General features: G+C 38.8%; 1 protein-coding gene across 1 annotated transcript in view; it reads left to right on the top strand.

Moving 5' to 3' along the window:
- The first annotated feature begins 1,061 nt into the window (after positions 1-1,061).
- The window catches only part of LOC139946690 (hypoxia-inducible factor 1-alpha-like), a 26,002-nt gene continuing 3,991 nt past the window's right edge, over positions 1,062-23,072 (top strand). The window contains exons 1-13 of the mRNA XM_071944347.1: positions 1,062-1,388; positions 8,735-8,922; positions 9,487-9,659; positions 11,601-11,813; positions 12,451-12,647; positions 14,025-14,131; positions 15,209-15,356; positions 16,636-16,778; positions 19,535-19,761; positions 20,311-20,403; positions 21,060-21,202; positions 21,713-22,254; positions 22,848-22,954. Coding sequence (XP_071800448.1) covers positions 1,339-1,388; positions 8,735-8,922; positions 9,487-9,659; positions 11,601-11,813; positions 12,451-12,647; positions 14,025-14,131; positions 15,209-15,356; positions 16,636-16,778; positions 19,535-19,761; positions 20,311-20,403; positions 21,060-21,202; positions 21,713-22,254; positions 22,848-22,954 — 2,331 coding nt within the window. The 5' untranslated portion in view covers positions 1,062-1,338. The remainder of the gene's footprint in view (positions 1,389-8,734; positions 8,923-9,486; positions 9,660-11,600; positions 11,814-12,450; positions 12,648-14,024; positions 14,132-15,208; positions 15,357-16,635; positions 16,779-19,534; positions 19,762-20,310; positions 20,404-21,059; positions 21,203-21,712; positions 22,255-22,847; positions 22,955-23,072) is intronic.

Genomic DNA, 23,072 nt, shown 5'->3' with positions numbered 1-23,072 from the left:
TTGAATTGTTTTAACAGTTGGTATGTTAATCAATGGAAACATACAATTTTAGACCTGACCTTTTCTAGGCAAGTATTTTGAAATAAAACACATTGTTTATTTTGGGTAATAAAACAAAAATTGTTGTTTCAGGTGAAGCTTTTGGTAGATGAAATCACGTTTGGGAATTGTCAAAGATCAGTCTTCTCACTTGGTGTATCCCATCATAAGCATAAAATAACAAGCCTGTGAAAATTTGGGCTCAATCGGTCATCGAAGTTGCGAGAAAATGATGAAACACAAAATTTGTGTGCTTTCAGATAGGAATAAAATAGACCTACTTCTAGCTAGAAGTCTTTTATTATTTTAGTGAGAAATTACCTTTCTCAAAAACTACGTTACTTCAGAGGGAGTCGTTTCCCACAATGTTTTATACTACCAACAGCTCTCCAATGCTCGTTACCAAGTCAGTTTTCAAGTTAATATTCGTTTTGAGTAAACTACCAAACGTGTACCTTCCCTTTATAGACAGAGAACTGTAGTTTTATTGACACAAACCAAATAAGTAAAGTGTGAACGCGCACAAAGTTCCTGAAAAATCAGAAGGTATTTTATTTTGTATCCACTTAGTAATTAATTTGACCACCAAATTTGATTATTTATTTTTTGATTCTAGTCCTAACTTGGCCCTATTCTGTGGCCTTCAAACTTTTTTGCGGGTCGCGTCACTGGCCCTCTATCGGCTGAAACTGAACAAGAGTCAAAGTTTTCATGACGTCGTTCTTCCGCAAACCGTTTCAAGTCTCCCAATTTATGCACAAAACTTGATTTTACTTAATAATTAAATTTAGTCATTCAATTGAAGTTACTCTGAGAGAAAATAACAAACTGGTTTTCTTGTTAATGTTTATTATAAATTGTTTTCCCGTGTGTATTTAGTTTCAATTATTTTTAGTGCCGCTGGTGGTGTATTTGGAGGATTAGAAACCACTGTGACGTGACCGTGCCCCAGAAGAAAAAAAACATGTACACAAAAACCCAGGTCTACGGACGGACGCACGCACGGACAACAACAACGAGTTTATAAATCGAATGTACTAGATAGTGCCAGTAGACCAGACTATCGTAGTACGCTCTCTAGACGCAAAACTTTGCTGTGAAATAAATACCGTGTGGCCGCAATCCTCGGCAGTGTTCTGAGACTGTGCCATGTTGGAATTTTAAAATTATCGAGTGAGAAGTAAACAAAAGTCGTCACTGGAGTTTTAACCTGTTGTAGGTGTCTTTCGTTCCAGTTTAAAACTACAAGTGCAACCGAATTGACCGGGGAAAAATTAAGAACACTCGTTTTTTGGAAGAATGAAAATGGCAACCATGACAGCCCAACCACCAAAAGAGAAGAAAAGACGGTGAGTAACATGATAAAATAATATTAAAATTACAATTTATTTGTTAAATTTTACATTGATGATATTCAAATATTTGTTTTACTTTAGTTGTTAATAACAATGTTATGCTACTTTTCAGTCTACCTTGTATTTAGCTATGACATGAGGTTCGTTTCAAACTTTCGGTGGAATCATGGAGGAATAAAATAAGGGTCATCCATCAGGCATCAGTCCATGGACTCTGGATGCGATAATTATAAATAAAAATATAATAGGCATGCTAAGTTACTCCTCCTATAATAGCGGGACAAACCTCACCCATAGTTCTTGGAGTCCAAAATGGATGAGGTTTGTTCCGCAATCGTCTCCACGAAGATGATGGTCACTTTGTACCCCGCCCACGGTACGAAGTGACCAATTTGATAATGCTATGAAGTGTCCCGAAGGTACGAAGTGTCCAGGGTTACGGGTACGAAATGGCAAAGGTAGGAAGTGTCTGACATCCGCCTCAACAAACAGTTCAGGATCATCTCGCTACGTCAAATGGTGGCGCACCGGTTACGTTAAATCATACGGCTGAGCTGTAGAAAGTTTAGTTTAACATCATTCGGCAAAGACTTGCATCTATTCTATGACTGCCTCATCCTTAAATTGTAATGGAGGCCCACTCCTGGAGTCGCTGCCATCACCACAGCTTGATAGTGCACGAAGATAAAAAATGTGGAAATGGAAAAGAAACGAAGGCCAGAGTAATATAACAAAATAAACCAACGTTGAACCAGGATCTCCATCATTAGTGGGAGTCCTTAAAGAACCTTGATGAAATCATGAAAACAAAAATCACAGACCATTTTGGTCACCTACTAAATCTAGGCCTGTCGACATTTAACAAAAATTTATGCAAACAGACTTTCCATGTGCAACCAGAACTCTTGCAATGGCAATCAGGCTACATCATGTATACAGTGTTAGTTGTGCTGCCATGATCACCTTTTTTTAATACATAATAATAATAATAATAATAATAACCAATTCTTATATAGCGCATGTCATAATAACCGTATCAATGTGCTTTACATTAATAGTGCCCTGGTCGTAGGGCCAATAATTAATTAGACATAAGTTTCGAGATGTTTTGCCTGGGCGCTCACTGATTTTTTGTCAGAGATGGAGAAAAAGTGATGACAGAATTGTTTCCTTCTACTCATAATGTGAATTCTTGCTGACAAGATGTGGCTAATAAATCTGATTTTCAAATCTGGTTCACAAAAAATCTCAACGCTTGTTGAAACTTACTGAAGAATAAAGTCACTTGTCATGCTGCTGCCCACAATAATAATAATAATAGTACCAGCCTGAACCAGTGACGCCCTATGCTTTGTGTACAGATACCATGGATGCACAATAGTGTCATCTTTAATTTTAAAGGAAGTTATTGTTGTATGATTTTGATTTTTGTGAGAAGGCAAATAGTTGAAATAATTCAAAGGGCCAGTGCTGATTTAAAAAAAAACTACCATTGTGGAGATTGGTTGGGTTCAAGGCAAATTGTCTCTTTGTGGAAATTATTCATTCCGAGTAGGAGCAGAAATTCCTGCTTGGCAAATTTCTTTGCTGAGCAAAAAAATAAATTAAATGGGGGCAACAGTTGCCCCAATGTAAACTGTATGGAATTTAATAGATTTTAAACTTGCATCGGGGATAAAGAATATTAATTTTGGTTTTTACCCATACACCGATGTGTGTTAGCACTGTATACTCTGTACTTTCCCGAGTCCCGTGAAAAAATATCACAGGCATGTTACTCGGGTGGGATTCGAACCCATGACCCTTGCAATTCTAGAGCAGTGTCTTACCAACTAGACTACCGAGGTTGCCCGGCAGCTAGAGGCAGTGCGAATCCTATGTTTTGGCAGCGGGTACCGCAACGATATAATAGATTTTAAACTTGCATCGGGGATAAAGAATATTAACTTTGTATGGAATTTGGCTGGTAACCAGTTTCTTTAGCAAGTTGCTTGTGCTAACCTGTAGGCTTTATGAAAGTGGGACCAGGGCCCAATTTCACAGCACTGCTTAACGGTAAGCAAATTTGCGTGTTTACTGTAGCAGAAAAATTTGCTTAAGCCTTGAAGCATATTTCACAGGTTAGCAGAACAATTGGTCGGCCATAGTGCGTGTTTACGGTGGATTTGCATTGTGACGTCATTTGTTTTTGTGCCGTAAGCACCGGAGGATTAACATGCCTTTTCATGTGCTTACAGTTAGCAGCGCTATGAAATAGAAATTGCACAGTAAGCACAAAATCGGCCGCTAAGCAGCGCTATGAAATTGGGCCCAGGACTTTAAAAGTAGGAAAAGCTAGATTAGTGATCTTTTTCATTTAAAAGAAAATTAAAAGCACTCAATGTCAATTGAAGAATTGCCTACATGTACAAGTACATCAACATGTTTTCTTTCCTGTTCATGAAAATGATGGATATATATTGACCTACATGTATTATATTATAAACTGAAGTTCTGTGACTAAATTTTGTTGGTCTTCACCCGATTGTAAAAACCACCTCAGAGTTGTACATGTATGACTCAATTAAACGTGATTTGTGAATGGTTTAGTTCCTGTTGAAGTCAACTGATTCCGAGAAGCAGGAGACTGTAAACAGTCTATTGATTATGAGTTGCAGGGTTATAAGTTGTTCATGTTTTATATTTTGTGCATGTCGTTGACCCTGCGCACAATCTTACGGAAATTTTATATCAGAGTACAATGCATTCCAACATTCAAGTAGAATTTGAAACTTCCGTAGTGGAAGTGTTAAATAGAGGCTTTTGGTAACCCCATGTGAATATCTCTTTTGAGTAGTGTTAGTTCTGAAAAGAAATGCTGGTTACTGACTCAACAATTCAAGCAGTATGCTCTGATTGTCTTAGGAGGTTCCAAATTTATTGTCATAAAAGGCTTTGACTTTTTTTTCTTTTCATGTCTTATTGATGTTTTTGTCATCTACATGAAATGTACACATCAGCAGTTACATTGTAAGTTGTTCAAAATCCAGGTCCTTCACAAGCAAGTTATGTACCGTAATTTTCGGATTATAAACCGCGGTTTATATGTTGATTTTGACATTTTTTTGAACTCCTGCGGTTTATTCTCCGGGCGGCTTGTAAGCCGACGTATAAATATTTAAGAGAAAAAACGGCATTTTTTAAAAGAAAGATCGTTCGTAAACTATTTTAATAATAATGTTTTTTTTCTTCAACGAGAACAAAAACCTGCCTGTGTGATGACAAAATCCTGTTGAAAATCCCACCACAATTGTATTCCGATCCGTGTTTCCTTTGTAAAACGTTTATCAACCGCCCTCAGCTCCCCCTCTCAGCGCAACTCGGGTTAGACTAGACTGGTGCCCGTCTATTTATCCTAGCGATCTCTACATGCTGACGTCAGACATTCAAGCTATACTCGTGTCTCAGCGAAATAGACTCGTCCCCTGTCTATTTATCCCACGATCTTTATATACTGACGTCAGACATCCAGGCTACACTCGTCGTGTCAGCCGGCCAGCGGTTTCTTCAGGTCAACCACGCACACCTCAACAGCAGAATGGTGAATGGTGAACGCACGCAAAGAACTATGCCGCGCCGGGGGTCAAACAAAACGTTTTCAAACCGCCTGATTGTTGAGTCCAGTAACATTGGGAATTTTATTTCCAGGCGGCGCAAATATGATGGCGTAGCGCAACCCGTCGGCGAACATCGCTCAATACGGTGCCCCCCCAACATCGGTTGTGCAATTTCGAGATTGAGCAGCGCAATTAACAGATTGCTAGCTTTACGAACTCGCATGTGCATAATGTGCACGCTGCAGGATACATTACTACACACACGCTACATCCGTCCGCCCGTCCGTCGTTGCAATATCTGTTGTGGATCCTCGTTGTGGGACTACAATAAAAGGGAGGGAGAAACAACCACTTTTCTTATTGAAAGACCCATTTCAACCTTATTTCCCGTCTACTCCGATGTTTAATAAAAGTGAATCCCCTGTCCTTATGATTACGCAAACAATAAGGTAGCGTATTTTGTTTCAACCGCTATACAATAAAAGTGAGGGAACAACTTTAGCCGTCCCCATTATTATTTCGTTTATATTTTATAAAGGAATTTTTTTAGGAGCTGTTTACATGTTTAAAAAATGTTCCTTTAAACATTGTAAACAGAAACAACAGTCATAGACAACTCTCGTTTGTGTTGTGGTACATGTAGCCCTGAAAAGGACTGTTTGGTTTTGGTTTGTCTATTTTCTATTTAAACAAAACGGAAGGCAAAGGATTCCTTGGATATAAATCTTCGCACTGTTTCTTTATCACTGCTTCTGCAGACGAATCCTATGTTGAAACGATAGTCAACGCACTGTCTGAAGTTAATTTTTATTGCAACACGATCTCACTTACCTACAAATTAAGTAGGATTTAACTTTGTCAATTTTTAAAACTGTTATTGGGTTTTTTCAGTATCACAATAATAAACGTATTTTCAGTTGTAACTTTCATCAATAATTATCCAACACAAACAATAATGTGGTCCCGCAAAGGGGGTGCTGCCAGCTTACAAAAAGAATACTATCCTATAATAGATCATTTCAATTACGATCAATAGTGTAAACTTCAATACATTTCTACGCAATTACGACGCAACTCCCACATTGCGGCAACTATACAAGACTGACTGATGTGCCGCCCGCCTGTCACTGCACATCGCCACTAAGAGGACCGCAAACAAGCACGGCCCCTTTGTGTGTACGCATGCGGTGATTGGCCGTTTGATGATTGGCCGTTGTTGATTGGCCGGTGATAGTTCCATTCATAAAATCTTGGCTCGACTTCGGACGGATCGAGTAGAGCGGCTGCCCATTGTACAACAAATAGCTTGAACGTCTGACCCACGCTTCGAGGCTCGGGGCCCAGTCTAATCAAACGTGGACAACTTTTGTCTACAGAGGGCGATGCGATGCAGGGCAAAGTTCAACTATTTCTCGGTGTGCGTTGTCGACCGATCTTTGATTCACGGACAGTTTGTTCCTAAAGAAGTTCACAAAACATGGTCAACACAACCGATCATTAAATCGCAAATTCTTGAAAAGGGTTGTTGATGGAAACAAAGTATAACTCAGGACTGATAGTGTGAGATAAAAAAAATCACCCGTAACGCGCGGCAGGTTTGCGTATTTCACTTCCGTGTTTTGAGGTTAGTTTTTTCATGTTTTTTATTTTTATTTTGGTCGCGGTTTATACGCCGCGCGGCATATACGCCGACACCTAAATATTTTTTTGTATATTTTGAGGAAGTGCGGTTTATACGCCGCGCGGTTTATAATCCGAAAATTACGGTACAACAGCATGGCAACAACAATGATGGTAACACATTACAAGTTGGTTGATTTGTCTATATTATTGCACTGACGCAGGAGTAGCCCTGTCACAACACCAGGTTTTTGTATAGTGCATGTTAATCAGCACTGATGTTGATGTAGGTGAAAGGCGAGTAGTGAGCCTTCTAGATCAATCCACTGAAGTCGATGGGTATCACAAACTTGTACGTAGTCTGGAACAGTCCAATACTTACAATAGGTGTATTTTCAGTAACTGGGTCGACCCAGACAATCTGATCAACACACTTTACAAGTCTCACGAGGTATCCGTTTTTCCGGGACCATTGTGGTCCCAACCTTATGGAGTTTTATATGAAGGGTGATTTTGTTTCGTCAATTACTTTAGTCTAATGTAGTTTGTGTCCATAAGAATTATATACATTTTTAGAAATGTAATTATAGGGCCTACTTAAAACAAAAGATTTAAAGAAAGTACATAAAAATCAACAAAATAACAAAGAAAAACCAAGAATAAAACTTGACCTTAGCGTCTGGTTACTTGCAAAATTTATGCCCACCTCCGATCACGTAACTAATGCTGGTTTTGGTTTTACGATAAAAATAATTTCCATTGGGCGATGATGCGCCAATCCTTCCTTGCTCTATGGTCCACTCGACCATCGTGTGTCCACATATAAGGATTTCTTTTATTAGTTTCACATTCGGGCGTACATTTATAAAAAGGGTTCTCAAAAAAATATGAAAAAAAAAAATAAACGACCTTGTCCCACAGCTTTACTTTTATTTACACAATATTTAACTAATTATTTGTGTATTTCTTGTAAGCTAAAACATGTACACGTATGGTACACATATTTTTTGTCATTCAGATTTTGTCTTCAAAGTTTTTCGTTTGAAGTGCTTTCCGTTGCGATACACGCCAGACTTGAACATTTTCTATTTTATGGACCATGTGTATTGTTGGTATCCCTTTTGTAATGAGCACAGGCCCCCTGGACCGATTCCAAAGGTCATAAAAATAAACTTGTGCCTTTACACCAGTATTACACACACTTAGCATTTGCATGCATTGTTTTCTTTTTTTCCTCTCACCTGACTCTGTTTACCACCAGGTCATGGTCATGATACTGGAAGCTTAAATTTAAACAGTTGAACATCACAAACAGTTAAATAGGCCTTTGTATCTTTTTACATGTATTGTAAAACATCTGGCCCCATCATAAAGATATAAAAAATATTAGAAATTAAATTTATGTCAAAATTAACCTTAACCTACTACCTTATTAAAATGTAATGTATTCCCCTTCATGCCTTTTTAAGGCCATGGAGATCTGTCTGTTTTTCATCCGTCCTTTTTTTTCCTTCCAGGTATGCATCTCAAATCAATCTTTGAACAAGTTTGATTCTTTAGCGTTATCACTGCAGCCCCCTTGTTTTGCAAGGTCTTATAAGTCCTCATAATATCATTAGTTTGGGATACGTGCTTACTGTACATGTCTGGTACATGTATCTAGTAATTAGAGTTTAAAATAGGTTAAGTGCGCCATTACTATTTTGGCTATGGAGCGATTGTAATGGAGTGACGCTAACAAAATCATGGTAACTGAGTGAGATCATTGAAATGTAGTACATTTCAACTGTGGCTTCAGTTTCAGGCAAACGTCTACATTATGTACCTGATTCCTAATACATGTAAACATAGTAACATTTGTAAACACTGCTACATGGAGTTCAAATGAATGATTTTAATCAGTTTTACCATTTCTACGACTTGCAATTAAAAGCAAGTTTTTGTATCTCAACCTGACAAACAGTTCAAATTTGAGTTAAATTTGTTTTATAAACAAATATCCCAATGTGTCTTCTCAATTTACATTCACCGTTTGACATTTTGTTATAGGTAAGGGATGCTACAATTTGTAAATCAAACAATCCTCTTGTAAGAAAATTTACCGTAAACTGTCTCCCTTTTTAGGAACTCTGAGAAGAGAAAGTTGAAATCACGCAATGCAGCACGAACCAGGAGAGAGAAAGAGACGTCCATATTTTACGAGCTTGCCCACGAGTTGCCAATGCCACACAGCATGTGCGCCCAGTTGGATAAATCAGGCATTATGAGGTTACTTCTCAGTTTCCTCAAAATCAGAAAATTTGCACCCAAAGGTAAATATTGCAGACGATCAATTTGTAAAATTCCATTTACCTATTTTGCTCTCTATACAAACATGGGTCACATTGTGTTGATTGGAATTTGATTTCTTGTTGGGGTGAAAAAGGTGACTGTAAGAATTTGTTTTGATCGAGTTTATCTAGTTTAAAAAGAGGGTCCACTTTAGGCTGGAGGGCAAGGTCGCATGAACTTGCTTGAACCCTGTAATGTTTTGACGGGAAGATATATAGTTTGCTGCATTTGACAGGTAAGCTGAATGCAAAATAGTTACTTTATGGCACTGGACACTTGGTAATGTTTTCAAAGACCAGTATTCTCACTTAGTGTATCCCATCAAATGCATCAGATAACAAATCTGTGAAGATTTGGACTCAATTGGTCATCAAAGTTGCAAGAAAATAATGAAAGAAAAAAACCCACCCTTGTTGCACAGATTTGTGTGCTTTCAGATTTCAGATTTCAATTGTTTAATTATTTGAGTGAGAAATTACTTCTTTCTTAAAAACTACGTTGACATTGTAATCCTAATCGTATTGTTGACTTTCTTTCAAAACCAGCCATCAAATCAGAACCAGTTGATACAGACGGAGAAGAGTCGGCCCTGAGTATTGACAGTCTCATCGATAACTACTACCTGAAAGCTCTAGATGGATTCGCCATGATTCTATCACAGGATGGAGATATCATATTCATCTCGGAAAATGTGTCGCAATACATGGGACTCAAACAGGTAAACAAGTCAGTCAGTGAACTGTGTGGATGGCTGGGTTTGAGTAGGAAGGAGTGCGTAATGGTTGAAGGACCGGTGAAGGATCAACTGGAAAAGTCTTCCTCTAAATTAAATACCACATGTGTGTTTTAAAGGGAAGGTACACTATTGGTAAAGACCAGTGGTGTATCTCAACATATATGCATAAAATAACAAACCTGTGAAAATTTGAGCTCAATTTGGCATCGGAGTTGGGAGAAAATGATGAAAGAAAAAACACCCTTGTTGAGCGAATTTGTGTGCTTTCAGATAGGAATAAAAGACTTCTAGCTAAGTCTTTTATTATTTTAGTGAGAAATTACCTCTATTTCAAAATCTATGCTACTTCAGACGGAGCCTTTTCTCACAATGTTTTATACTATCAACAAATCTCCCATGCTCGTTACCAAGTCAGTTTTTAAGTAAATATCTTACTTTCGTAGTTGCTTAGTACCGTGTGATGTCACAATGCAAATCACTATGGTGATACTGAAAATTTGTCTTACGATGGATTTTATTGCTTTGTGAAATCGAGCCCTGGCATCATAATTCTTACCCAAAATGAGGCTATGGGCGCACGTTCCCCATCACTTGCATAAATATTAAGAGAGGCGTATACATGTCATGTACAATCCACTTGTATCAAATCACCAGTAACAGCTACATGTACAAATGTTGCAAATGTTGCATTCTTCCATTCCATTGGAAAGGTCAAGTTCTAGCAATAAACAAAGACCACATTCTGAATTGCAAGTTTCCCATGTCCAAAATTCTGCTGGGAAGTTTAGTGGAGAAGAGTATTAATACAAGCCATGTCTGGTATTATAACACCCCTTGCAAGTATTGTGCCTGCTCATTGGTTTAGAGCGCGTCACATGACATGTCTTAGTTTTGCTAGACGACGGCCGTGTGATAGAGCGTCGGTTTGCCATGCGCTAGTCCGAAGACTAGCACATGGCGCCGTGCGCTAGTCCGACAGACTAGCACACGGCGTGCAGTACCCAGACGTCCGTTGCGTGTACAAGGATGATAAATTAATAGTCTGTAACCATTTCGGATTGTCCGACACTACATGCAACACAGTAGGTAAAAGTGTTTGCAATCTGTGTTCGCGTCGTCCGTGGATTGTAGCATTCAGGTCTGTAACTTAATAATAATAATACAGGTTTTAGAAATGTTTGGGGTGTTATAAAACAAATATTGACTGCTTTTACTCGTGCAATGGTTAAAAACTATGACTCCCTCGGTGATCCCCAGAGCGTTCTATTTTCCCTCGGCTTCGCCTCGGGAAAATAGAACGCTCCGTGGATCACCTCGGGAGTCATAGTTTTAACCATAGCACTCGAAGCAGTCAATATTTGTATACTAGAACTTGGTATACATGTAGTTACATGATAATAATATGGAGATGCATGATGTCTAAAGAATTACTTGATTGGGATTAAAGTTGCGTGGCCTGATTTTTGCCCCAAAACACTTTTTTTGTATAGATTTGTTTCAAAATGAAAAGCAAACAAAAACTTTTACAAATGACACAGACTATGCACGTTGGGATCCCAACAATACATGTCGTTTTTTTTAAGAGTTGAATTACCTACTTATTATCATTGGCAGATTTTGTCAGTGAAGGCTGATAACTCTCTTGGATCTATAAAAGTGCAACAAATCGGACGTGGCATCCTTAATATCAGCAAACTTGATTCTACAAAAGGTTTCTTAATTGACTGTCGCAATCAATAAAGTTATAAAGTTCTTAGTTACATTCGTCAGAAGTTCATTGACCAGGCAAATATTAAATATTTTACTCTACATACATTGCAAATTAATAGATTTTTCCTACAGGTACATTGTAGTTAGCGCTTGTGTCTTTTGTTGTTGTCAATGAAACTAAAACTGCGATTACTTTGGGTGTCCTTCACCTAGATTGACCTGATGGGACAGAGCATCTACGATTACAGCCATCCCTGCGATCATGATGAAATACGGGAACATCTCTCTGACCATCCCAGGTTGAACATCATAAAGAGTAACAAATCAAAACAGAAACAACAAGAACGACACAACTTCATCATCAGGATGAAGTGCACCCTGACGGCCAAGGGGAAAATCGTCACACAGAAGGCTGCAATTTATAAGGTGGGATTTTGTTTTTGTCAGTATTTATTGTTTTGAAGAAAACTTTTCCCGAACTGCAACTCAGGTTTTTTTTTTTTTAAATGATTCTAATACATATAATGTTTTAGCAGTGTATTTATTTGCATCTGAATGTCGTTAGCTGGCAACGATGACATCACAAACAACAGAGTATAAATTCCCTGCAGGGTGTAGTGCGCAATGGAAAAATTGCCTATTTATAGAAGATTGCAGTGATTGCTCTGACCAACTGTTGAAAAAATAAAGGTGTGGGGCACGCTTAACATAGCTCTTCTTCTGTAGCTTTGTGCATCTCTGTTAATCAAATCAATACCAGATCAATGTTATAGCTCTCTTTATCGCAAGCAAAGAATCAGCACTAACATTTTTGAAAGCAGAAACTAGGTGCTTATGTCAATCATATTTCACTGGTTAGCAGGCAATTTCGCTTGTGCGAGTCTACTTCACATTACTCGGCATTTTTTGCTTACACAGCTAGGCAGAAACTTGGCACTTACAAAGTAAGCCAAATGGTGACCGTAAGCGCAGAATTCAGCGGTAAGCAGATCCATGAAATTGGGCCCGAACTGTTCAGTTCTTGATGTTCTGTTTATTTCACGACCTCTGTATCTCACTCCAGGTTGTCTGTTGCAAAGGGCTGCTCAAAGTGTCCTCATCGGAGGTCACCACTAGTGGTTATCGACTGCCTGAGGTGAGCTGTGTCTCCCTGATCGCCATGCCCATCCAACACCCTGCCAACATTGAGATCCCCATGGACAAACAGACCTTCCTGACTAGGCACAGCATGGATATGAACTTCACATACTGTGATGAAAGGTAAGGCTGAGATATGGCGCTCTTTTTTTTGGGGGGGGGGGGGAAGAGAGGGGTGGGGTGGGGGAGGGGGTTCTCTTCTGTTCGTTTTCTTGTGGGCTTTCATGTGAATTAGTAATATGAATCATTCTGGGCCAAATTTCATAAAGCTGTTCAGTAGAAAATTCTGCTCAGCAAATTTATTGGCTAAACAAGAAATTATCATCGTACAAGTCGCAGCAATTGTAACTGTTAGGTATTCTGGCTTGTAATCTATTTTGCTAAGCAAAGTTTATTGGTGCTAAGCAAGTTTTCGTGCTTTTAGGCTTTATGAAATTAGGCCCTGGAAAACTGAAATTTGTTTGATTTTCAACTTTTCAGACGAGAGTGTTTAGGGGCAAAATTAGATTTTAACGGCTAGAGCAAGATCTTGCCAATTCACTCTCAACGTGGTTTATAAGCCAGACCTTGATTTTGTAGGAGGCAAGGCAATGTGCCTTCAAATTACATGCACTGATTATTGCTCTTATACGTTGAAACCTGACTCTCTCCGTGGGATTAAATAAAGGCTGGGCTGCATGAAATTAATTGATCGGCTTTTATCTGCCTAGTAGAATTTGTTTTTTGTAAACACGGGTAGCTTTCAGCGTGGACACACTTTTGTTGCCTGGATATTGCAGGTGTCAGCTCACATTACATGTCATCTTACTCATGAGCCTTCTGGTTAATGTTTTGGGTTGTGGTTATTAGAGTACAGTCTTTTACCCAAAGGAAAATTTATTGCTAGGTGTTGAATCTCCTAGATTGTCTTGATTTATGATAAGTTCTTGAGGGGTTAGATTGCTGGTTTTTTTTCTGGTATTGATAACCACGTGTACATGATATACATGAGACTTCCGACCAGTGAATTCTGAAAAGTACAGAAAGTATCGTGTCCATTCTCTGGGGGAAATACCGTTCCCATGATGAAGTTTTCCGGAAATCACAGACATGGAGTGAGAGGATTAGATTTTTTAGTTAACCACAAAATTTGTGATGAGATTTTAAAACTAATCAACACTTGCCAAGCTTCGGCTGTGAAATATGACTGCTCAAGTATCTTAATTCCTCATCGAAAATTGGGTTAGAACAAGTGTTGCTGTCTCCCGTTATCCCATATCCATCTATTGCTCTATGTACATATTAGTTGTAAATGCCTAAGCTCGTTTCACGCAATCGCAAAAAGGAGGGCTGGGCATTGCAATAAATGTTTATTATTTACAGCTGAGACAGCTCTAATCAGACCCCAACAATGTACAATTGGATGGCCATGGCTACCCAAGCACCTCCTTTTTAAGAAATAACATTTTGTCTAGTGCTGCACTAAATGTCCCTTGACAATTTGTTCTTCCACTCATTCAGAATCAAAGATCTTCTTGGCTACGATCCAGACGACTTGGTGGACAAATCATTCTACGACTTCTACCATGCCATGGACAGCCACGTCATTGAGAAATGCCATAGAGACTGTGAGTTTTAGATGTACTCGTCCTTTATTAAAACAGAAAGTACAGCCATTCCAGAGATGTCTTTATTAACATCATGAATATTTCCCTCTGCTTACAATCTGAGCATACTGGTTGAAAAATTGAGTTGATATACTGACAGTGCTTTGTAGAGCAGCCAAACTCTTTGATGTTTCCGTGCAGTTTTTGCTAACCTTTCATACTTTATTTCCATCACATAAAGATCCAATTTAAATGCAAATACTGGTTTTCAAATTTACTAGTTTTCATAAATAGTATCTACATGTACACTAGAATAAGAAAGGTCAATTGTGATCCTCAAAAATTTTAAAGCCTGTAAAAACCAACTTGCATTGTCGTTATATCCGTTATTGTCTTAAATGGAACATTATGAACATGAATGTTCTTACAGTCTTCTGAATGTTTTGTTACAAAACTTGTTGAGTCTACCCGGAACCACCCAACCCTCCTGTTTCTTAGAACCGCTTATCTCCAGAGACATTACTTACCTGTATCACATTACAAGAACTTACATTACAAAGTTTGGTAGATATTGGCACTGTTAATGGTTGTACCATGTGGGTTTTCTCTTTGTGGGTTTTGAGATGTCCTTATGAACATGTGGTTCGTCTCCTTATCTGAAGAAGGCGGATGTAACATGAATAGCCCGGTGTTGGAAAAAAACATTGGGTAATGTCAGATAGGACTTAAAGCTATGCATGGTGGAAAATTACGAAGTAACTAAGGTCTGCACCATGTAAGAAATTGTTTGTGTGAGTAGTTGAATTGACATCTATTACCGTGCTCTGTGCAAAAAGGGTGTTTTTTCTTTCATTCTTCTCTTGCAACTTCGATGACCAATTGAGTCCAAATTTGTTATTTTATGCATGTTGGGATACAATAAGTGAGAATACTGGTCTTTGACAATTACCAAGGGTGTCCAGACACTTGTATCATTATTATTGACTATATGCTGCTATCAATTTTTGCTAATGATTCTGTCTTTTGTTATTGTGAGTACTGAAATAAATATTTTTGAATTGAATTGAATTGTTTGTCCATGTTTTTGTTTTTATGCAGTGTTCGCCAAGGGGCAGGCCTCCAGTGAGAAGTACAGATTCCTTGCTAAGAAGAGCGGATATGCCTGGATGGAGACCCAAGCTACGGTCATCTATAACAGCAAGACCAACAAGCCACAGTGCGTGGTTTGCGTCAACTACATGATCAGGTATGTGTTCGTTAAGAATATGAAATGTTCATGATGATGTGTCCCCACTATAAACACCAGGGCCCAATTTCATAGAGCTGCTTAAGAAATTTCTCAACAATTTTCTGCTTAGCAGAAATAAGCAGGATACCAGTCAAAAATGTGTGCATGTGACACGGTAGCTTGGCTGGTAACCTTATTCTGGTAAGCATAACTTACTTTGTGCTAAGCTACTTTTTGTGCTTGAGCAGCTTTATGAAATAGGGACCCTGGTCACAAAAGTAGCTTAGCACAAACAAAGAAGTGCTGACTAGAATGTGGTTACCAGCCAAGCTAACATGTCACATGTACAATTTTTGACTTGTATTCTGTTTATTTCTGCTAAGCAGAAAGTTGTTAAGAAAACTTTTTTTCTGCTTAAGCGGCTCTATGTAATTGGGCCCAGATTGCACAAAAATGTGTAAATTATTGGTGACTACAAAAATTGATTCATGTTGAATTTTTTTTAAAAGCTGCAGTGAAATGCCTTTGGAATATTAAGCTCATTCTCTTCAAATTTGTGGAGGCCGTACATGCCTTGTGAGCGCCGAGGCAGCTCAAGCTGTAATACTCCCCAGGGAGCTGAGAAAGATTTAAAGGGAATTTTATTGGCCTAATGACCAGGGGGCTAATGTAAAGTGCATTGATACAGTAATTGTAAAATGCGCTATGAACTAGTTATTATTCAGTTATGAACCCTTTCGAGTATTTAAAGTGAGACAAGGGTTACCATGACCCCAAGTTGACCTTTTAATCTCGTTTGAAATTTCCTTTTGATTCAATATCAGAATGAAGACCAGGTTGTTCAAGTGGGAAAAGGCCTGCCAAGGGTCAAGTAGTTTAAATCTTAAAATCAGACCTTTTAATCTCGTTTGAAATTTCGTTTTGATTCAATATAAGAATGAAGACCAGGTTGTTCAAGTGGGAAAAGGCCTGCCAAGGGTCAAGTAGTTTAAATCTTAAAATCAGACCTTTTAATCTCGTTTGAAATTTCGTTTTGATTCAATATAAGAATGAAGACCAGGTTGTTCAAGTGGGAAAAGGCCTGCCAAGGGTCAAATAATTTATATCTTAAAATCAGACCAACCTAAAGCTTTGAGGCCCTTAATCTTAACAAAGCAAGACGGAATAGCTTTGTGTTTGTTGACAAACACTTAAACTCTAGTAACTGTTATTATTTCAACGACATTAGGAAATACATTTCAAAACAAAGTTTCTTTCTTTCATAATTTATGATTATTTATGATTGTTTTTCCTGTAGTGGTGTTGAGGATGACCAAGCAGTGATTTCCACACATCAGTTGGATGAAGGGATGCAGTTAAGCACGGAGGAGATCTTCGTGCCACGCCCAGACGACCTCGACGACGACGACGTCTTTCCACTTTACCTCACTGGATCAAAGAGTAAGTCCCAGATTTTGTTTCCATATATCACCACTAGACAATCTGTTAATGCATGAATGGGATACACACAATGACAAATGGAGGGCACCAGGAAAGGCTTTACACATGACCTTATCATCATATAAAAAGCATTTAAAGCCATTGGACCCTTTCGGTACAGAAAAAAAAAAAAAAGTTCACAGATTTACAAATAATTTACAGGGTTTACAGAAGGTAATGGTGAAAGACTTCTCTTGAAATATTAGTCCATGAAATGCTTTACTTTTTGAGAAAACGGTAAAACAATATAAATTCTCGTTAACGAGATTACGGATTTGTTATAAACACATGTCATGACACGGCGAAACGCGCGAAAACAGGAGTGGGTTTTTCCGTTATTTTCTCCCGACTCCGATGTCCGATTGAGCCTAAATTTCCACAGGTTTGTTATTTTATATATAAGTTGTGATACACGAAGTGTGGGACTTGGACAAAACTGTTTACCGAAAGTGTATAATGGCTTTAAAGGGAAGGCATGATAATCACTCTTAAAATTAGTAATGGCAATATAAACTTTTGGCTAAAAGCATACAGCAGCTTCTGATAGTGTAAAGCATTTTGAGAAACAATTCACTTCAAAGTAATGTGGTTATGTAAAAAGATATCTGTTTTATGCCCCAAAATTGAACCTGAGAATGCTTCTCAGATTGTATATTCCTATTGGTTATTCTTCCTGCGTGGACATATTCGCTCTGGAATTTCGGCGTTATCAAAAAAAAAAGCGACCACCAATAAAAATGAAATTTTCAAATGAGAAAGTTATTGTATACATCTACATTTATAAATGCTTTGAACAATCAAACGGTTACAAAATCGAAGGTTATACTTTGCCAAAACTTTACACATTTCATCTCTTTTCATGCGCCCCATGAAATAATGGTGTGGGGTAAAATGATTTTACACATCACTTCCAGATTTTGTTTGGAGCAAAATTCACTGCACTAGTTTGTGCATTGGGAGAACCCTTGTACACAAACTTATCTACTTGTGATGAGGCATTCTGTTTGGTGTCAAAAACAGGAAAGACGGATCTACTCTTTAAATCTGCAATGCGGTCATTGCCATTTTGTCACCTGTCTCTTTAACCCAACACTCCCTTGAGTTATTGACGAGGATCCTTCCTATCACTCGAAACCAACTGCAATAACGGCAATGCCAAACGGAAACGCAAACTGTGGTGTTATTCAGACCCCATATGAAAAAAAATAATCGGTTTACAAGTGCAATCCTCGGTCGAACAATACCAAACAAAACAAGCTGTTTTTGAAGGGTGGGTAGCGCTTATGAAGGACATGCATTTCTGAAATTTCTACCTAGGAAGATGGGCAAAATGGCACAATAATCCCCCGTGACCTTTCATACAGCTAATGTCTGCCTATGTGGGGCATGTCCAGTAGTATGTAAACTGACACACACTGCGGGATGACGTAAATGGCTATAACTACAGCAGGATTATTCAGTGCCTGGGGCTGGATCAATATTTCCACCTCGGAATGTTGAGAGGAGTGATTTATATAGAATGTAGGGCAAGGACGGTGGGGGGGGGGGGGGGACGGGATAATGAATTAGGGAACCTGGTTAATATTATCGTGTGTGAATTCTGGAGTAAGGAGCTTGAGATGAATGCTTCTTTGGGTTTGTGTTATATCAATGGGAGCACTGTGTTAGATTGGTGTTATATCAATGGGAGCACTGTGTTAGATTGGTGTTATATCAATGGGAGCACTGTGTTAGATTGGTGTTATATCAATGGGAGCACTGTGTTAGATTGGTGTATGAATGTGACGTTGTTGCATTCCTCTAATTAGTAATAATTCTGCTGAAAATCGTTTAGTTACAGTGTATATTGAACACATTAATTAATGTAAACATGTTCACAGAATTTACTGTTAATAGAAAGTGTCGGATGATGATATATTAAAGGCACTGGACCTTTTAGTAATTACTCAAAATAATTGTTAGCATAAAAACTTACTTGGTAACAAGCAATGGAGAGCTGTTGATAGTATAAAACATTGTGAGAAACGGCTCCCTCTGAAGTAAAATTTATTTTGAGAAAGCGGTAATTTCTCTCTCAAAGCCTTTTATTATCCATCTGAAAGCATACGTGAAACAATTTCTTTCATTATTGTCTTGCAACTGCGATGACCAATCAAACCAACATTTTCACTGACTTAATATTTTCTGCATATGTTGGGATACACCAAATGAGAATACTGGTCTTTGACAATTACCAAAGGTTTAAGTATTGTTTCATTAATCTTTGTGAGGTACCGGGCAAAATCGTGTATATATTCATCTTTTAAAATGAACTCCCTGGGTATATTTTTTGCTGGTATTTTGCTGGTACTTTTTTTCAACGGGATTCATCAGTTTTTTACTATGATAATATTGGGATGTGCAGTTTATGCATGTGAAATCAGGCCGAACCAGGGGAGAGATATTCAATTCAATTCAATTTGTTTTAATTTTTTGTCCTAGATCAGGCAATTACTAAAGATTGGGCAGCTCCATAATAAAAACAGTTTTATCAAACCAAAAAGGATAACACCACAATAAAAAGAAGTATACAAGTAGCATACATGTACATATTGACAAATAAATTATAACAATACTTATACTGGTGTGTAGCTAGGGTTATTTTTCAAAAAGGAATTTCACCAATTTCTTTCTGGGGAGTTTTGATTTTTACTTGGATATCTTCTTTTTGCCTCTAGGCAAAGTGGCCAATCCAGAGGATCTGACCTACCTGGCCCCTACTCCGGGCAGTGCCATGGTACCATTGGACTTCACTACCCCGCTGCCCAACCTCGCTAAGACTACTGAAGCCCAAGAGCTGCAGCGACAGGACAGTCAGACCCAGGACTTTGTGCCGTTCTTTCCGTTTGTAGCCCTGGACACGATCCCGGAGGACCAACAGTCATCGGATGGAGGGACAAACCAGGTTAGTAAAAAAAAATGCTGCATTTTGTCTGCTCTGAAATTGTGCATTACTTTGTATGCTTGTCACTCCAACCTTGCTTCCAACTGTTTGAGCATGAACTGAACAGTCCCCTAATTTGTAAGACGGTATGACCAATTTTCATGGAGTAAAATTGTCTTCATTTTCTTTACCTATCTTTTGGAATTTTGAGTTGCATTAATCTTCATAGTTTCTTTCACTCGAATATTTTCACTTCAATCCGAAACAGTCCCCTAATTTATAAGATAGTATGACCAACTTTAATGCAGTAAAATCATATTCACCTTCTTGACTTTTCTTTTCAGATTTTGTGTGGCATATATCTTTATAGTTTCCATGCTCAAATATTTTCACTTCAACCCACAGTTTTTACTAGAGGAAGTTTTGGTGTCTTTTAAGTACTCTGATTCTTCTGTCATGTAAAAGTGTTGTAAGTGCACAATTTCGACACCCAGTTTTTAAATTTTACCAAGTTCTGGCCAAAACCTTGCTTCAAACCACGCACCTTTCAATCCATTTTATATCCTACAGGAGTCCTCTCAAACACCAGACTTGATTCTTCCTGAAACCAAATCACACATGAGATCAAGCAGAGACCCCCTGTTGTTGGATGGCTTCATGGAGGTAAGACTAAAAGAGTAATTGAAGTAGGCTTTAGTGCAAGAACATTTTGCTCAGTGGAAACTTGACCAGCCCAAATGATGAGTGATTTCTCATTCTTTCTAGACTGTATTGAATAACCCCTTTTTATTGCTATGAAAGTCGCCATCTTGTAGGGCAAACCGTATGTGCGTCCAAACGCGTACAGCATCGAAGCCCGCAGCACGCAATTTTCCCGGTTAAATTTCTACAGCACATGCACGCACACACGCACACGCACACACGCCATCTTGTAGGTAAGATATTTGAGCCCCGTGACATCATACTCAATACGGTCTATTGTGTTTAAGGGAAGGTGTGCGTTTGGTAGTCGCTCTTCCCTTTAAAAATCATATCAAACATTGACACTTTTACTGATATTTTACTTTGTATAGTAAATTTTTTACAATGTTTTCATTCTTGCATAAATTGTCAAAAGCTGTCTTGCACTTTATCCATTAACCATTCAGTGTACCCAGATTTTTGTGTGCACTTTTTTGAGACGGTACGTTAATCTGGAGGGCATTGGTTCAAGTCCTGCTCCAGTCAATTTGTCTTTGTTCAAACCAAAACTATTTAAAACTTACCCAGTCAGATTTATTACTTGACACTTTTTTAATCGGTTGAATATTATTTTGCAGAATCCGGCCCAACTGGATGACCTGTCCAAGAGGGCGCCCTACATCTCCCTGAGTGATGACTTTGACTTCAGTGACCAGCAGCTGAGTGATGCTGAACTTCGTGATGATTCTTGGGAACCAGTCAACATCTTCGGGAGCAATGTGTAAGTACCTCTTATAAAATGACCACGAAGTTGAATTCCAGTGAGGTTTGACTATATTTATTTTTATTCGCCAGCAAACATAAGCAAAAATTGGAAGTCAAAGGATCTACAAGAACAAATAATACAATAGTTTTAAGAAGAAAGAATACAAAAAAATCTAAAAACACCTAGCAAAGTACCCAGGAACGATGCTTGACAGGCGGATACATGTAGGAAACAACCTCCAGTGTGGGTGGTACACTAAAACGATTAGAAGCAAAACAACAAACAAACAACACTGGCAGGGAAAGCCAATACTGACAGTAGGTCTCTTACAAAGTGGCTGGCCATTTGGTTCTTAAATCCCAAAAAGGCCATGGATTAGATTCACCTTGTGACTCAACAAAAGATGTACTCGTGCATTAAAGGTGTATGAGATAGCATTTGTGACTGAAAATTTAAAAAAGCCCTTATTTGTTATACACTGCTCACTTAAAAAATGATCTTTCCTTTTCTCGCTTTGATCTCCAGTAAAAACAACCCCTGTGTTGTCTCCGTTGGCTCGCCATCAGTGTCCGATGACAGGCAAGACTTGTTGAGTCCTTTGCCGTCAGATGGCCACACCGGCCCGTCCACACCCTACAGTCAGATTTCCATGGGCTCCCCAATGACACCTGTAAAGAAGCTCTGCCAGAGTATGCCCAATCTCTGGGTGACCACCGACGATTGCGGGGATGGCGAACTGTCCGCGCAGTCCCCGGGTAAGTACATGTGGCCGAGCCCGCAGCTCCAACATTCATCTCCTCTGGTCAGCCCCACGGGATCGCAAGCCCTCGACGAGGGTAACTACTACATCGATCTGAACAACCAGAGTAAGGAGTTTTTTCCACAACTGGCTGTGAAGAGAAAGCGGGAGACTCAAGATGTCCAGCCACTCTTCAAGATTGCGAGGAGGGAGAACCAAGGTCAAGAAGCCGGGGTGTCATTCGACGGAGGAGGAGGGAGCGAGATGGGCAGTGCGGGATGGAAGACTGGGAAACCTGGTGTGGAGCTTGAGGCTGCTCAACCTCCAAGTAAGTACTGGCAAATGGAATGATAGTTTCCTATCATCTCCCTGAAAGTGTTATCAATCATAAACTATAGTTGATCATGTTGTTAAGATCACGTAATGTAAATCTACTTGTAATAACTCGTAAAAATGTAGCTCCACGTACATGTACCTTGCCGGCAAAATAATGAACGCTTCGATACTGCCCCTAGGGGTGTGTGATTAAAGCACTGTATGAGAGTTGGGGAGGTAGTGCCTTCTGCTCTACCAGCCAGGCTTCTGATTGATGATACCCAAGCCAACATCCGTATGGACTGTAAAGGGGGTAATCCCGTTTCAGCCCCAGGAGTAGTTGGCAATGGCCTCTGGAAAAATAGTTGTAGCCCACACCTTGAGGTGGCCTTCAGGCCTTGTGTGTCTGGCAACTTGCATAAAATTAAGAACCCAGTATTATTATTATTACTTTAAGTAAATCTATGCAATAAATTATTTCATTATTCAACACAGTTTTTTATTATATTTTAACAAATATTTTTAAAGATAATAAATGCAAATGGTCAACCTTGCCCTTAACAGAGAAATCATATCAGTAACCAAGCTTTGTAAAATTTCTTTCAGGTGATGGAGGGATGAGTGGTTTACAGTCGCTGCTTTTCCAGCAGGATGGAACAAACATCAACAATTTATTTGGACACTCCCTGCTCTTACAAAAGGTTGCACAGCAGGTGAGAACTATAGCTAGACCATGACATACTGGAAGAGAGATATTGTAAGCTGTCCTAAGCAGTGTTTTGAATTGGAGCCCGTCATGCTAATTTTCTGATTCATTTATATTTAAATGCT

Source organism: Asterias amurensis, chromosome 1 (assembly GCF_032118995.1).
Source record: "Asterias amurensis chromosome 1, ASM3211899v1".
Classification (NCBI taxonomy): Eukaryota; Metazoa; Echinodermata; class Asteroidea; order Forcipulatida; family Asteriidae; genus Asterias; species Asterias amurensis.
Note: the sequence above shows the minus strand (reverse complement) of the source record. Positions and strands in the feature narration are given on the sequence as shown.